At 43.8% G+C, this 17,832-nt stretch overlaps 1 protein-coding gene across 3 annotated transcripts in view; it reads right to left on the bottom strand.

Moving 5' to 3' along the window:
• The window catches only part of LTK (leukocyte receptor tyrosine kinase), a 99,879-nt gene that overhangs the window by 42,247 nt on the left and 39,800 nt on the right, over positions 1-17,832 (bottom strand). For all 3 annotated transcript variants that reach the window (XM_083449749.1, XM_083449748.1, XM_083449747.1), the window contains 8 exons: positions 16,768-16,920; positions 15,308-15,524; positions 9,673-9,812; positions 7,419-7,556; positions 6,548-6,697; positions 4,522-4,622; positions 3,717-3,883; positions 1,170-1,264 (listed from right to left, as the gene is read on the bottom strand). In XM_083449749.1, the coding sequence (XP_083305875.1) occupies positions 1,170-1,264; positions 3,717-3,883; positions 4,522-4,622; positions 6,548-6,697; positions 7,419-7,556; positions 9,673-9,812; positions 15,308-15,524; positions 16,768-16,920 (1,161 nt within the window). The remainder of the gene's footprint in view (positions 1-1,169; positions 1,265-3,716; positions 3,884-4,521; positions 4,623-6,547; positions 6,698-7,418; positions 7,557-9,672; positions 9,813-15,307; positions 15,525-16,767; positions 16,921-17,832) is intronic.

Here is a 17,832-nt window from a genome sequence, read left to right as displayed (position 1 = left end):
CCTAACACCTGCTGTCCACAAGGGTGGATGTGGTAATTTGACACACATGTGAAATCCTCCCCTTGATGAGGTGATCCATGCCTTTTCCTCCCTGCACATGCCCCAGCTGAATAAAGAAGGATGTGGTGATAGCGATCTTGGTATATCTCATTGGGCAGTTGTGGACATACCCCACATGCCCAAAATGGACACACTACAGGGCAATGCAGAATCAATCTACAATCTACAATGGGCTTTTATTTTTGGAATGAAACCAGTTTCTACAGCGCAAAATCTAGATCCAGACTGAGTGTGGACTATACAGAAGAAACCAATACTCACTCTCCATTGATTCCAGAATGAAATGTGTGCATGTAGCCTAAGAATCACCATGTGTTGCAAGTGGATAAAAGTGTACCAACTTTAATTAGTGAAATGCTGAAAGACAGGATTGCTCTCTCTACGTCAACTGATAACATGCTAATGTTATTGATTACTGATTGAAAAAAGAATCTGCCGCTCTTCCCTCATAGACAGCAAAGGCTGCACTGGCAGAGGAAGAGGTGTGCAGCACAATCCTGGTAGGGTTTCATCGTGGCTGTTCCCCCACCCGCGCTGGGCGCCCTGCCCCCAGGACGTGCACCCCGCCCTGGGATGCATGCCAGCCCCGCCCCCGCCTGCTCTCTGCCCCCCTTGCCAGAGCATGAAGCTCTGCCACTGAAAGGCTGTTATGCTTGTCTGGAATGAGAGCAAAACTTATTGTCCCTTTCTGTACCCCTTTCAGAAAAGGGTACAAGGAGGGAGGTGTGGAAGAACTGTGCTTCCCATGCTACCACATTCTACAAAACAGTTGCGACAACACCAGATGAGGTAGCTGCGAGAAGAATCCCGTTTCCCCAGCCCAAAAACACAATACTTTGATTCAGGGCTGTGAACGTGAGCTAATATTTGCGTCAGGAGTACCATCCAAAGGGAAGGCATTTGGTCCCTGAGCAGCAAAGACTTACACATTTACTGCCTTGAAGGATGTTCCATAGAGGCTACAATAAAGGAAGAGTCACCAGGAGGAAGTGATACACAGACACAATCAAATAACTTGCTCTTCTGCAATAAGAACATAACACACAGTCCTCGTATTGCTTAATATGTTGTCTGCCTGCTTGGAGCTACCTTAATTAGAAATAACTCACCATTAGAGGAACAGTCTAGACCAAATGTAATGTTGTCGACTGCAATGTCAGCTTGCGAATTCCAACCCCAAGTGGCCCGGATCTGCAACCGAAAGCTGTTTACCAAAGAAGATGTTTGGAGATGAAGACAAAGAGAATATATATATATATATATATATATATATATATAACACCTGAATTGATTTAGCAAACAAGCAGGGCTATCAAACATTGTATGACAACAAGCAACTTGCAAACAGAAATAACAGAAACACAAACTAGAAATAATCAGTATTACTGAAAAATTAAGCATGTTTCATACATTGCTGCATTCCATAGGTCCCAAGCAGAACAATAAAGCAGTAAGTAAACTAAGCCTCAGAAAATTTAACTGAAAATATTGCTATAAAACTTCACAGAGCCCTGAATTTCCCTACCCCAAACTAATGGTCAACAGTTATCAGATCAGTCAAGGAGCCATTCCTAAAAAAAAGTCTTCGTACTAACACTCTAACATGTTCACATTTGAAGTAATTCTAATTAACACACAGTTGGGATTCAAAAGCTGCTAAAGAGTAACAAGAGCAGCCACCATAGTCTTAGCACATGAGCCACACATTCTCTTGCTAATGCATTGAATAAAAACATCATTGCACAATCTGCTAATTCAGGATGGCTAAAAATAGGTTCCATTCCTAAAGGATAAAGCTGAGCAGTTTTTGTTTTTGTTTTAAAGAATTGTAACTAAACATAAATCCATAAGAATATAGTACTCTGGGAGAATATGAAAAGTACATGTCACACCAGGAAATTATCTGCTGGTGATGATGAAATCCAGTGTGATTTCTGAGAGAAAATTGTATCTTGGGAAGAGCAAGTGCTACTTAATGTCTTATTCAGCTAGGAAACAGTCTTGTTCTAAACAGATTGGGGAGATCTAAAAATATTCAAATTAGAGTGAAGCTCAGCAAGGCCAACATGCTAGGACTTCATCTGTGAAAAAGCAGTCCATAAATAAAATCTGACAAGCCAGAACATCTAACAAGTAATAGATTAAAATGCAAGATCAAGAAGCATATCTTAATATGATTGAATATATTTATGAAAGGTGCTTTACGATGGGGCTTTAATCTCACGCTTCAATGGTCAGCAGGCATTGGAAAGGATTTTTTGTGGGGGCTGGGGGAGACTAGGATTGGGACGTCCCCCTTTTCTTCAATCTCTACAGTTCAGGGCTCCTTATAAAATTATCAACATTACAAATACCAAAATAGGAAAAAGAGCAACACTGAACTATACAACAGCTGAACCAAACCAGGGGCCAAACATTTTCACTCAACATTTTAATTCCCAGAGAAAAAGCATTCTCACCTTTGGGTGATGAGGTAGAATTAAAGGGGGACAAAAGTATGGTGCTGGAAGTCAAGAGGAAGAGGTATCATGTTGCTACTGCCTTGGAATGTACCCCTTCATTGGGAATTAGACCAATGAGAGCCAGTGATAATAATCAGCTGACAGAGAGCATGACTCTGGTTGCCATGGCAGTGGGAGTGCATTCCTTCCTTCTCTGCTTCAGAGTGAGGACATCTAAGGGGCCTTTCTTTCCTTCATATAGCTACACCTTCTGGATCCATGGTGCCATGCTACACCCCCCAAAGAAAACAAAGCTAAACATGTCCCCCAAATAGCTGGCATAATGCTGTGGGGGTTAAGATGCTTTTTCAAAAGTGGCACTGCAGAGTAGTAGCTATAGGGAAAACAAGAACACCTCACAGACACAGAGAAACTGAAAAAAGCAATATGGCTTGTTGGGCCACATGCCCTCTCTGCGCTCCAATTCTTTTAGGGGTGAAAAATTGGCAAAGCCCTTATATAAAACACTATGTAACATGCCATATTGTCCTAGTCCAGGCCATTTAATGTCAACTCAGACATGCAGGCCTTACAGTGCTTCCAGGAAATGATTAGGTTTGTTTTATCTTGGAGCTTCAGGTGAAGAGTGTTTCACAGCCATGCCCTCCTCCAGGAAACACCATTCCATTTCTCCTTCCTCTGGTTTTCATCCTCAACATTCTGTGACCACTGAATGCACACAGTTCTCATTTGGCTGTTTGGGATTCATCCCTCAACACGATACCTCCCAATTATTTTTCTACTTCTGCCAAATTGGATGCTTCTCCAAGCACCCCGATACCTCCCCTCCTGTGCATAAAAGTAGTGCCATTTGGGCTACAGAGGCAACTACACTCAGGCTTGAACTATGGGATGGAGGAAATGGTGGTTGTGTAGATTTCTTCCATAAGGATACTCAAGGAATTTTGATCTGGGATGGAGAAGAATTCAGGAACTTTAATCTGAAGCAGGCTTTTACAAGTCTAAAGTTTGTATGTCCAGAATAACTTCACCAGTACAGTCGTACCTCAGAAGTCGAACAGATTGCAACCTTTACAGGGCAGGAACCTGTCTTTTTGTTATGACTATCAAGTGTCATGCGTACTGATGGTACAATATTATCTATATATCATTTTATGCTCTATTAGTGAAGAATACCACTGATGTTGTGCTTACTAGTTTTGAAGTCTTGGCATTTCCAAGGTTATAAGATACCAGTGATCACTCCAGCTCCCTGTTCTTTCCCACAACAGCAACGTGTCACCAATTCTGTCTCCTTCTTCTTGGACAATGAGTGAGATGGTGCCATTGTAATTGCCAAAAACGTAGGCTGAGAACTGGAGCTAAAGAGGAATTTGATGACAAAATGAGGAGACAGAGAGCAGCTGTCAAGGAGGCTCTTTCTGACACATATTTGAAGATGATGGGCTAGGTTCATATATACTAAAATTCCTGATACACAGTGGTCCTATTGCCACAGATGCATGGAGGAAGTAATGTATAAGCTGGCATGATTATTCAAATTCCTGGCTGTGGGTTAGGAAGCATGAAGAATATGGAATCCCACACTCATGCTGTGTACCCTGGCTGCAGCCACACAGAGGAAGTGAAGGAAAGTATACGTTGAGAGGACTATCTATCTTTCTGAGTTTGAAATTATAATTTTTAAAAATTTCCTACCACATGCAAATTACTCAGGAATTACTCAGGGATTAGCTTACTTTCCCTACCAGGTGTAGCCAAGTATGAAAACCACTCAAAAACAATGTTTATGTATCAGGTCAGTAGGTGTAGCTGGTTGTGCAGAATTAGGACATCATGGCTTCCATCACGGATGAAATGGGCTCCAGATAGAACCGTCACACCCAGTTTTAATTTAATAAAACAAATATTTTTTAAAAAGAAAAAAAGAAAGGGGTTTGTGTCATTAAAAGTTCCCTCGAATTGCAGATTAATTGAAGAAGGATAAAGGGAAACATACCTGGGAGGCTCCATTTGCAAGACTAACTGGGAGTCTAGGACTATATTCCCAGGCAACGCCATCTGTGTGCTCGCTGTCTACACGCAGATACAAAAAGTGACCTGGAAAATAAATTGCAACTGGATTTCAGTGGCAGATTTGCAGTGGTGGAATGCTCAGCAAATGAGACCGGGGTTTAATCTGTTTGTGGAGCCAACAGGTTCTGGAATGTCTCAGCCATGCATGATCTACAGTGCACTGCATAGGCAAATTATGTGTCTGATCTGAATCTCTGTATGACACCCTGGAGGCCCCTGCACAAGTTCACAAGGCCTAGAGCAGCTCAGGGAAGTTCTGGTGTCATTTAGGCAGTCACCTAGATAATGGACTGAACTATTTAGTGGGTCATCGCTTGGTGAATTCTGCTTCACAATGATAGGGACAGCAGGATCAAAATGGCCTCTTACCATCTTGCGGGGGGAAAATGGTTGCGGCCCAGCACGGCACCTCCTCTGTCCCCCAGACACGCAGCACCATTTTATATTGTTTCCCTGTCCCCTCCAGTCACCACAGAGGCTCACATGTTCCAGCCTAATCCATCCTTCAAATGAGCCAATCCACGGTGGCCCTGGGGGGACAGGGCATGGCCATTTACTTAGCCTGGCCAACCACTCAGTCCAGCATCCAGTTGGAGGATCAAAAAGATGCTAGAGTAATCCACACCTTATTGCATGCCCTACTTTGGAGACAGTGGGTGGCACCACAGGTACTTATGTTCATACCCCAAAGAGATTCGTTTAAAACATTCTAAGATAAGGAGGGTAGAATCCTAAAGTTTCTTGGCAAAATCCGTAAAGAAACAAATATTATGATGCCAAAAGAATACAGAAATAACTAAAATAAATAAATTACTCAAATACATTCTTCTTCTTAAAAAAATGGCAAATGCCAAAATAATTCAAATTATCTTTCGATTGATACAATAAGAAATTGAATAATCTCATCTATCTCGAGTAATCTGCATTATTCAAGCTTTTTTCTTTTTTTTTAATCACAGATTGAGATTTATTTCATGGTATTCTGGAGCTTTTTATACCTTAACATTCCACTTCATCTTCTAAAAGGGAATCCATTGTGCATCTATCATTTCACAACAAACTTGGTAGCCCCATATCAACCAGTAGGACGGTAAAACAGTCCCAAGAGAAAAGTTGCTATATAGTCAGGGAATGTCTCAGGTATGCAGAATCACAGAATTGTAGGGTTTGTAGGGACTCAAAGGGCCATCTAGTCCAACCCCATGCAAAGAATGCTACTTTGCAATTTGAAAAGTATTGAGTGCAGGGAGATAACCCTTACTCAGTAACCCTGCTGAATGAAGAGGGCTGCAGTGTCCACAAGAACAGAACATTGGGGGGGGGGGGGAAGCATCAGTGATAAAATGAAAGGTGGAAACTGGAGAAGCCAACAGAGAAGGGTGTGTTTAAGGGGGGGGGGAGAGTATGTAACTCTTCAAAAAGAAAGGAAAGGAACTTTTCTAGACAGCATGAAGAAAAGAGAAAGAAAAGAAGAAAAAGAGAGAGAGAAAGATTTGGGGCAGTCTCCATACCTCTTTAGCACCATCACATCTCTACAGCAATTTATTTGGAAGAGTGGGAAGCTCAGTGCGCTTCTCCCAAAATCCTTGCAGTCCCCCACTTGTTGCACACTAATGGTCTTTTATGCGGCTCTTGATCCTTCATTTACACACTTACACACACACACACACACACACACACACACAGTTGCTCAAATGTCTTGAAATATTTCTGCTGAAAGCAATGAGCTACTTTACATGTTGTGAAGAACTGGCAACAGAAAAAATGTGATTAATTCACACTTCTTCTCCTGACACTTTGGGGTTTCGCAGCTTAAGGGAGATGTGCATGTCTCTCATGGTTTGATGTGCGCTCTCTCAAGGCAGGGGCTAAGTGTCCCTCTATTGACACTTCTTTAGAAGAACCTTGTGCTCTGGGCTAAACTGGAAAATGGCAGATATGGAACAAACCTCTGGTAGTGTGTAAGGCAGACGCTCCAAAGAGGTCTTCCTGCATCTTTGAAAAGCCATGAACAGACCATGAAAAATTCACATTGCCACCCAAAGTCCAGCCACAGGGACCTTCCTCAAAAGAACAATGTGCCCCCTCCGGTAGATGGTCTGCAAGAAAAAGATTGGTGGTGGGAAGGAAAACATAAATCTCAGTAAGAAGAGAAACAGGGTGAGTACCAGTTAATTAACTATGCCTTCTCTTGTCGAGTCTGGTTAGAAAAGAATAGCAAGCATGGGAAACAATTCCACCAAGAGTTATGTAAGCTTTCATGTCATCTCATTCAATGTACAGTGCCATGATACCTCCCCTTAACAGCAATGGTACTGTATAAATAATAATTTTTATTTTATACCACTGTCTTGCATTAGGCAAGCCCCCCCAGGCAGATTACAACCAAACAAGAATATTAAATACATTACATGACCACAATAATATAACTTTTAAAAAACCATAGCTGAGTGGTCTTGATTACTATCACTGTGGTAGGGGAAGCCAGCATCAGATCACCTGATCAGGAATCAATAGCCTAATCTCCAGGGTCCTGGCAGGAGGAAGCTAGGACCAATTGGACCTGAGCAACCTCATGGCATGTTGCTGGGGAGAAATGCTCTGGCACTGGATATAAGGGCTGTTTTGTGAGGTAGGGATGATTTCAGCTACTCTGTGAACTTGTGGTTGCATGATCTGAGGGGACCAAGTCAAGCAACCACTGCTTTATGGGCCCCATAAGACAGGAGTGAGCAAGTGACCTCAAAATATTTATGCAACCAAGCTGGCAAGTTGGAAGCCATGGACAGAAAAGTGTAAGGGAAATAGATCGATATTCACCACAGATGGATCCACCTTCTTCTTCGATGGGACAACTGGTACTGAAATCACAGACCTGAAGTTTGCTGACACAGCCCTCTTGTGGGCACAGGGCGGCAGAACCCTTCTCGTATTGGGAAATATGTGGAACTCCTTTGTCTGAAGGGAAGGAAAAAACATACATCCAAGTATCAAAGAACAATGCCTAGATTTAAAACATAATAGCTCCATTATGAGCTCCTTCCCCCCTTGGTCACAAGAGTATGGACGAAGATGGTGAAGATACAGTGAGCAACAAACAGAAGAGTGAGTTCTTGAAACCACATGAACTGATCAGTTAAGAATTCTTTATTTTGTTTTAAATACTGATATCCCACCTTTTGACTACATCTAGATCTCCAAGGGTGTGGTTCTCAAAGGGTGTGGTGCACCACACTGGTGTTGCAGGAGAGGAGAGCAAGTGTGGCAGAAAGATTCAAGGACCACCAAAGAAACATTTAGACATTTCAGTGTAGTGTAGTATAGTATCAAAACAATGAGAGACATGCACATCTCCCTTAAGCTGCAAAGTGTCAGAAAGCTGCAGAACTTTCTTCCCATTGCTTAAGGGCTGTCCTGTAGAGACTCTCCTCCCTGGAAGGGAGGGGAGTGGTTGTGGGCGGGAGCCCGAGCACCGCCCCTAGCAGGGGGCAGCTGCCCCCTGCTTTCCCTGTTACCTGGCTGGCGCCCCGCCCACTGACCGGCACCCAATCGGGAGCCGGCGGGGGGCGTGCCCAGGTAACTTCAAGTTACCGCGCCAGCCCTCTCCCCGGCCTCATTTTCTCTTCGTCCGCCGAGAGTCACCCACCCTCCACTCCCTTCAGCTTAGGGTCTTGACCTTGCTATGGACCTTAGGTTGGTCGCCCTGGTTAGGCGGGGGGCCTGGTAGGAGTTTTTCCACATGGCATTAGGCCATTTGGTTTTTTCGCCTGCCTCGTAGCAATCGTCACAACTTTCGTGGTATTGGTGGGTAGGTTAGGCATTGGATTATGGTGTTGTGGTGTGTTGGAAGGCTAGGTGTGGCCATCGCCTACGCCTTCAATTTTGGGTATTCCGTTAAAGGAATCCGGCGGTCGTGTATTCTGTCCGATGCCTGCTTGGCGGGAGGCCATGGCACGACCCCCGGTGGCATCAGGGGAGAGCCTATAGTTGAATTAGCATCAACAGGCTCCGCCTACTGGTGATTCAACCCCTGCGGTGGATATCCAATGCCTAAGCCAATACCTTTTCACTGCTGTAACCAATAAAGTTGTGGCCTTTTCATGCCCATAAACCATATATCACGTGTCCTCGTGTATTCATTCCTCCTCCGCGGGGGTCGGGTCCTCGAACCACAACTTTCTGTTTCTCCATTGTAAGTCACGTGGAAGACATTCTTTTGGACAGACAGCAAATTATTTAAGATTCAGAAAATAAGTCAGTCTTAGAAGTCCGGTGTCCAGAAAGCACAGATGTGACCTTTGCAGGCACTGGATTTACCGCTGCTTTCCAGGATTAGGTTTTCTTGGGGGCGGCAGTTTGGTTATCAATAGGCAAAATTTATTGCCCTCTTTTTCAAGTCTCCCGTCATTCTGCCACCATATATCTTTGTATTTGCATTATACTCCAATTCAAAGGCATGTTGATAAATTATCCAGTATGGCTTAAATCGTTTAAGTTTCTTTTCCCTTTGTATATTTTTCACTAATTATTTCTCTGGCCTAAGTATGTTAAAGCACCTGACATGCAAGAAGAATTAATCCCTTACATTATTGATAAAAAACAAGCAGGAAAAGAGTTTGAGAAGGGCAATTTACAAAATATAATGAACAAAAATGCATTTATGATATTCTGAAGTTAGTACAATAAAATCATATTTGGTGGCCCTATATTTATTGAGTGTGGTGGTTTAAAATTTAAATACTGCTTTGACCCTAAAATGCTGCCTATGAGTGATTTAATATAAGAAGTGCATATGTATCTGCTTAGATATTTATGTAGTGACTGCACCATTATGACATACGAACATTTTTAGTCCAATTTAAAAACTTTTAAAGAGAGAACCCAAGTGTATTTTTTTACATAACATTTATTTAAGAAAAAAGTTTGTTTTTAAGGGATCCTCATGTTCCAAAGATATTTACTCCACTGCTTGCTGTTGAGTCTCATGCTGGAAACATTGCTAGTCCTGGGCTTTTGTGATTATGCAAAGCAAATACCCTGACTTTCCAGGGCTGAATGGCAATATAAGACATACCATGAAAGCAATTTCTGAGATGCAAGGAGCCCAGTGCCAAAAGCCCAGAACTCTTTTCTTCACAGCTTGAATACAGTAAAGTGATCTCAAAGGGCCTTTCCATTTCTCCAACTGAACCGATGAGCACTTTCCACTTCACCCTGCAAAAATCAAAGGAGTTGTCATGATTAAATAATGCTTCACATTAATGTGGCATTTTGGAGTGGTCAAAGTAATTCACACACTTCAGGGTTGGGAAGAAGGTAGATTGGGATGTACTGGTAGATCCAAGGCTGCTGAAACAACCCAAGTTTATCACTCTTTAAAATATTTTGCTTGACGAACTATATAACAGAACCCATCAGGCAAGAAGAACTCAAAGCCACCAACAAGTTAAGCTTAGCAGATTTCATAAAAATAACAATGGCTGAGATTTTTTCCCAGTGGGAGAAAGAACTGCTACAAATTTAAGGATAACCTAAGCAAGGCGAGGGTTCTCAAATGCCTATCAAGTAACCACATTTATTGATGGCAGGATCTAGACTCAATCTAGAATGAAAGCAGCATGTTGAGCTTCATCATGAATGATTCCAGATTGAGAAAAAATACTTTTTTGTGTGCTATAGATGGAATAGTATATATGCAGCCTAAGACCCATGACATATTTGTGATATTTTTCTCAGCTTTAAATCTTGCCCAACCTTTTACACTTCAAATTATACCGGTTACATATACATATGCATACTTGATCTTTCATTACTTAAATGCCAACACATTTTTTGCTTTTGCACATTGCCCAGCCCACCAGTTCTGATTCATCATTGTATCGCTTGTGTCATGGTGTAGCCAGAAACCTGCAGCACTGAGTCATTCCTCATTACCGACACTGCAAATTGTAGCGAAGCATCCAAGCTGCCTTCAAAATTGAATCATGGGTACATTATGTCTGATGTGCAATCACAACACTACATCTAGTCAGCCCTAGCAGCATCTAGTAATATCTTTTTCTCCACAATGTAATATGTATAGCATATTGCCCAGAATATGAAATTGTGAGAGGCAGCTTTGCATAGACATAAAAATGTAAGCCTGTCGTCAGGCTCTGCAGTTTGTGCAGCTGCCAATAGGTGGACATCCCAACTGCAGTGTGATGAACACCAGGCAGGGAGGCAGGTGAGCAAGGAAGCAGGGTGGGTATTAGGTGGCCCAGGCAAGCTGTTTCACAGAAGGTGAAGGTACTTCACACAGCGGTTTATCAAGTTGCTGTGTTAAATGTTTCCTCCCCAGCATTAAATGTGCCTACAGCAAGGTATAATGGAGGGAGGAAAGGAGTTTCACACAGCAGCTTGGCAAGCTGCTGTGTGAAGCATTTCCTCCCTCTATTAAACCTCCCTGTTGGCATGTTTAATGGAGGAAGGAAGTGCTTCACACAGTTGTTTGCTAAGCCATTGTTTGAAGTACCTCACACCAGGGGCAGCCCACCCAGTTTCGCCACCTGAGGTGAACAGGGCCTTGCAGAGCCAGGCAGAGGCCTGGGCCAGGTAGATAATGTGCCCTCCCCCCATTTTTTTTACCCTGGGGATAACTGAAGTCTTATAAATACGTAAGCATATAAATAATTTTCACAAAAGTTATGCTGACAAATAATTTTATTTCAAGGCTTAAACTGTATCTGCATATAAAGACAAAATGGAAAATATAGATAAATATGCTGACCGAGACCCCCTTTGGAATTGGAGGACCGGGCCAAGTGGCCCATATGCCCCCCCCCCCCCGTCTGGGGCTAGAGGTGAAACAGGAGCCTGCTGCCATGCCCCACATCTACTTGTGCCGCAATGCCCTCATCCTTGCCGAACTTAGGAAGGGGGGGAGTGTTCAACAAGGCTTTGGTGCTTATCTTCACCTTTCCAGGGGCAGGGAAGACGAGAGGCAATGCTGTGTGCTGGAACGTTCCCAGCGAGAGGGGGCGCTCTGCCAATGACAGAAACAGTGGGGGCAGGTGGGCCATTTCCTTCTGCAAATCCACTGCCTGAGGTAGCCGCTTCATCCTGACTCACGGGCAGGCCAGCTGTCCCTCCTGCCCTCCACTGAACAGCTCACCTGGGTGCTTGACTCTTACACTGCTTCCTTACAGCAGTAGGAGGAAGGTGCTTCACACAGTGGTTTAACAAAATGGTGAATCATTGTATTTTAATATCCTGCTGGAAGCCGTGCAGAGTGGCTGGGGAAACCCAGCCAGATGGGCGGGGTACAAATAATAAATTATTATTATTATCCTTTAAAGGGGGTTGTGGCTTGGGGTGAGCTGTGGAGGGAGGGGAGATCCGTCAGGTGTGGGGGGAAGGCTGGTTGGCAAAGGGGTAGGAGGGGGTTGACAAGCAGAGCAGGGGCAGCAGCCCCTAGTGTGTATGTACAAACACACAGGGAGAGAGAGGTACGCACACACACACACACACACAGAGAGAGAGAGAGAGAGAGAGCCTACCACTATCATGGAGCTCTAATCAGGTATTAAATTATGTAGCCGAATTTTGGGAAGTCCCAAATGGCTTGATCTAACTAAAGCAGCTTTTCCCCTATGCCATAAATAAGGCTCCTTCTAGGCTTGGTCCAAACAGGAACTTTTCTGAGCCAATTTAATTTCCTTAATGGAACCCAGAACAAAGCCCTTTGTATACATAGTAGTAGAAGGATTGTTGCAGCAGTAATTCAGATAAACCAGCCTGGCATTACATTTACTATCGATTTTATGTCAGGGGAACACATCTTGTTAAATGGGCTAATACGACTCCACTTCTAAATTAAGACATTTAAGCAGCTATATAAGGCTCAACAGGTTTCTGGGCAACGTGCCTGTAAAAAAAAGAAGAGAGAGAGTTTGGAGCTGTAGACGAAGTTCAAGAAAATGCGAGATAAGGCTGATAGATGAAAGGTGTTGTTGTGCAGGAACATATTGCACACACAAAAGCTGAACATATTTCTCAGTCCAACTGAGTTCGAGATGCATTGTGAGACTGCTGCTGGTTTTTCTATTGTCCTTCATGAGCTGTTTCATAATATCAGGAATCCTACATGCTCTCTATGTCTCCTACAGTTTATCAAAAAGTGCAGCAGTAGCTAAATCCAGGATCCTGGATGTTCCAAAAGCAACAGCTACTCAGCTCGAAGGGGTTATGAGTTTGAGTAAAACATTTAGTAAGAGTATAAGCAGCAGAGCTGGGTTCCTGTCTGAATGAGTTTGGGGGTGATGGGTCATACCTTCATGGGTTATTCTTACCACTTTGCAAACCAATGAGCCTGTCCAAAAGTCAGCCAGCTCAATGCAATGCTAGGAGTTTCACTGTCTCCCCCAAGCCATGCAGGAGGGCTGCTTTCCATACCCTAAATTCAGACTGTAAAAAGCAGCTGGTAACCTATGTAAGCCCCGCCCCCAATCCCTAGATGAGAAAGGTATCCAAGGAGAGTTATCCTGAATTAATAATGATGATGATAATAATAATAATAATAATAATAATATTTATATGTACCCCAGCTGACTGGGTTGTCCCAGCCATTCTGGACAGCTTCCAGCAAAATATGAAAACGCAATAAAACATCATAACCATGGATAAACATAACCATGCATTTCTCAGAATGCACAATCCAGTCAACATCCTGACATTCTGTTTTATGAACTGAAGTTGTTGTTTTTCTGGGAACCAAAATTCAGACTATCATTCCAACCAAACCTATTTGCATGCTGTCAGAGCTGGCTCCGGGTCCCAGCTCACCAAGGACCAACGCTAGCCGGTAGTACAGTATCAAAGTCTTTATTGAAGAATAGTCTCCATTTACAAGTCTCAGCGTCCCAGCTCTACGTCTGAGCTTTAGACCGGCGAAGCTCTATCTGGATCTCCGCCCCCTGTGCACCAGCTTAAAACTCTAATCTTACTCCACCTCCTCCTTCTCTCTCTCTTCCTCTGGGTCTTACTACCCCCCGGGGTCTCTTCCCTCCTGGACTCTTCTGACGCAGAGCTGGACCCCTCTGACTCCTCCCCCTCTCTTCGGCGTGCTTTAGGACCTGGCTCCCTACCCGGGCTGCCCACCTTGCCGCCCTCCTGTACATTTGAACTTGGCGCGCGCGCGCGTTTAACTTTCCTGATGACCGTTTCCTCGCTCCCTGACGAGGGTGTGGCCACTCCTGCCTCACGCTCTCCCTCTGCCTGCGCGCTCCCTGATCCCGATGCCTTGGACTCCTCCCCCCTACTGCACTCTGGGGGGGAAGCTGGTCCGGATTTCCAGCTGTTACTCTCTGAGTCCCCTCTGGCCCCTTCTTCCCGAGGTGTCCCCCTTGCCCTGACCATGGGGGCCCCTTTCTGTGAATCCTCCGAGTCACTGGAGAGACTCAGAGACCTCGGACTACTGTTGTCGCTGACATTTCCTTCCGACTCCTCCCCCTCGCTCTCCGTTTCCTGCCTCTCCTGTGACTCTTCTCCTGAACCCCTGACACATGCATATATTGAAAAGAATCACTACTGAGCCATCCTCGGATATAAAATACTTTGCTAGGCCTGGTCCAGGATTATTAAACCCTTTCTTCAGAAATCTGATACAAGTGATGAAGATTTGCTCATGACGTCTGGGGGGGAAATTGCATTATTTTTAGTATATTATTTCATGACTAATAAGCATAATAGAGAAAATTATCTAATATTTCTGAAGATCTAAGTAGGTTTGACGTTCAGAAAAGAGCTTATTTTATTTTTCTAACTTGTGTAGCACTTTATATTGGGGGTTTGGATTTCAAAGGATCTGGGCATTTTGGCCTCATTTCAGATGCACAAGGCAAGAATGAAAAGAACCCAGGCCATCCCCAGAGACTGCTGGTGCTTCTCACACACCCGACAGGAAATAAAGGTCCTCAGCTTAAGCAACTGGCTCCATAATTAATCTGATTTCTCCAGTCTAGTTATGCATCAGGCTTCAGAAAGCTTGCTCATCCTAAATTAGGACTAAAGCTCTAACATGAAGAGGGTGTATAACTCATTTAATGGAATGTGATATTTGAGATTTAATATACAGGCGTCCACCCTCCCTTTCATGGGAGTTACTTTCCAGGACCCCATGTGCATAAGTGAAATCTTGTAAAGTGGGGAGCATCCTCTAAACACCCTTTAAATGCCCTCTCTTCAATCCATACCAAAAATACTGTATCCAAAAGTATCCACAACTAGAATTGAAGCTCTGGAGCTGACTGGAGGATGTGTGGGAAAGCTGCAGCTTCTGCACTACCCCACACATCAGCTGCTAGGCGGGGAGGCTGAGCAGCCTAAACAAAGCCCCGCTGCACCTCTGGTCTCTTTGGGGCTTCCGACGTCCTCACCGACGTCCTCTTCAGGCTCTGGGGAGGATCTCCTTGTGAACCACAAGGATTCTCCAGCTTTCTCCCACCATTTCCAGGTTTGAACCAAATTATTTATTTATTTCTCAGTGCAGCGCATATACATGAGTCAATTGCACCTAAGTGAGTGTCTGTGCTTGTAAGAGGTTTTCCCCCCTACTAACTCATTGCTAATATGCATATTCATGTATATTATAATTAGTAATGTGTCTAATACGAGAAATATAATAGCTACTGGGGGAGGGAAATCTAATAAATTTCAAGACCAAGTCTTACCAGGCATCCTGCTCACGTCTTTCTTGCAGATGAATGGCTACACTCTGATTAGTGTCCACATATCTCATTTCAGCAGAGAGTGCTCCTAGAGGGACACCTTGTGAATGCACGGCCAACTCCAAGAGACAGGAACTTGAGCTCCAAGGCAGGAGTGGGCTGCGGAGGCTGAACTTGCACCTGTCTGAGATCCTGCTAGTGTTCAGGAGAAGAATTTCCCCTGCAGCAAAAAAAAGGAGGAGGGACGGTTATGAGTAACAACAACCATAGTTATAAATTACAGTGCATGAAAGAATGGATGAAAGTTAGAGGGAAGAAAGAAGACGACATACCGAGAAAGGATAATGAAAAGGGTAGGATATATATTTAATAACTAACTAACCGACTAGTAAGTATTTTGGACCACGGAAAAACCACACAGTCGTACCTTGGTTCTCGAACGGCTTAGTTGTCGAACAAATCTACTCCCGAACGCTGCAAACTTGGAAGTAAGTGTTCCGGTTTGTGAACGTTTTTCGGAAGCCAAATATCCGACGTGGCTTCTGCTTGAGTGCAGGAAGCTCCTGCAGCCAATCAGAAGCCGTGCCTTGGTTTTCGAACGGTTTCAGGAGTCAAACGGACTCCCGGAACACATTAGGTTCATGAACAAAGGTACCACTGTATATGGGAGCAATAGCATGGTTCCTTACTTATCAGATCATTGTCCAGGAGGGAGGAGGTAGTGGTAACTGGGTGTTAAGCAACAACCACACCTTTGAACTGGGCTGTAAGGCTCCTGAATCTAGTTATTGGAATGGCATGCAACCAAGTCATTCCCACTACAGTGGTACCTCGGGTTACATACGCTTCAGGTTACAGACTCCGCTAACCCAGAAATAGTACCTATGGGTTAAGAACTTTGCTTCAGGATGAGAACAGAAATCGTGCTCCGGCGGCGCGGCGGCAGCAGGAGGCCCCATTAGCTAAAGTGGTGCTTCAGGTTAAGAACAGTTTCAGGTTAAGAACGGACCTCTGGAACGAATAAAGTACTTAACACGAGGTACCACTGTACTACTGCTAGTAACATATAATCTGACCGTTAGCTTCAGCCTCTTCTGCCACAAACTAACGAAGAGCCAGTTCTCTACAACCGAGGCTCTATATAAAACCTACAATATGTCTTTTGTATTCATTGTAATGATTTAAATATATTAACAGCATTAAGCACATGATGCTGTGCAATGAATGGAGGGTTCTCATTTGGAAAACATTTCACACGCCTCTGCAATCTTTGTGAGCCAATGACGGATACATATGAAAAATCAATTTGTGTTTTAATCCATAACTTTCCCCTCCCCACCTCCATGGTATGCGATCTGGAGAATAGTGCTGGATACCACAGTGACTCCAGTTAAGAAAGAACCTTGTCAAAGAAGGCAAGGAGAGTTAACGACAAATGCTTGCGCTGTGCACAAATGGACAACCTTCTAGTTTTCTGTTTGATGAGTTGTTCTCTATAATCTGCTGGGGCTCCTGAGAAGTCAGAACAACAACTGAAGACAGCAACCAGTCAGGTTTTCCAGAGGCGTTGGTAGATGAAACCCAGGAACAGTTCCACCCAAAGTTACATGTGGTTTCTGTTACAAGAAATGAGAGCGCAATTAGTCAAGATTATTATTACAACGAACAGTGATGACAGTGATTTAAATGAACGAGTCACTGTACTTTTTAACCATAAAACTTTTTAACCATAAAGCAGAAGACAATCTTTCCCCCAGTTTATATGTTCAAGAAGTATTAAAGCAACCAAGGAGATGGAGCTGCAATGTTGTTTTGGAGTTGCAGTCAACAGTTAATCAATTTAGTCGAGAAAGGGAAGAGAACAGCATTGCTAAAATATAAACACAGGGATTTCTGTGCACTCATCCTTTCTGAAAGGATGCACCTCAGTTGTTAATTCTAAAGCTAACAATAGATACAACATTTTTAGGGCAGTGGGACTGCTCTGGAAGCATCCTCACTGTGTTCAGTCCTAAGCATGCCTTTTGTCGCTGCTGTCAAGTTCAGGGGTGAGAATTGGTTTTGCAAGTTTGGAGAAGCAGCTGCCTGTCCATGGTGCTGACCAGCTGCTTCCCCCGTTCCATTGCGTCCCCTCAAAAATTCCTCCCAATCCACAGAATGCAGTTGGTCATCCCAATAACGCCTTTTAGGAAACTAACAATGCTGCAAATGGGCAGATAGTTGCATGAATGTGCCGCTCTTAGCATTTCTTTTCTTCTGATTTAAAAAAATTTGTACAATTTCCGTAAAGCATAATGGAGGGCAGAATTGACAGCTGAGCCAGTACAGTGGTACCTCGGGTTACAGACGCTTCAGGTTACAGACTCTGCTAACCCAGAAATAGTACCTCGGGTTAAGAACTTTGCTTCAGGATGAGAACAGAAATCGTGCTCCAGCGGCAGCGGGAGGTCCCATTAAGCTAAAGTGGTGCTTCAGGTTAAGAACAGTTTCAGGTTAAGAACGGACCTCCGGAACGAATTAAGTTCTTA

This window comes from Podarcis tiliguerta (genome assembly GCF_965153285.1).
Source record: "Podarcis tiliguerta genome assembly, chromosome: 1".
Taxonomy (NCBI): Eukaryota; Metazoa; Chordata; class Lepidosauria; order Squamata; family Lacertidae; genus Podarcis; species Podarcis tiliguerta.
The sequence above is the reverse complement of the archived record's forward strand: the minus strand, read 5'-3'. Positions and strand labels throughout refer to the sequence as shown.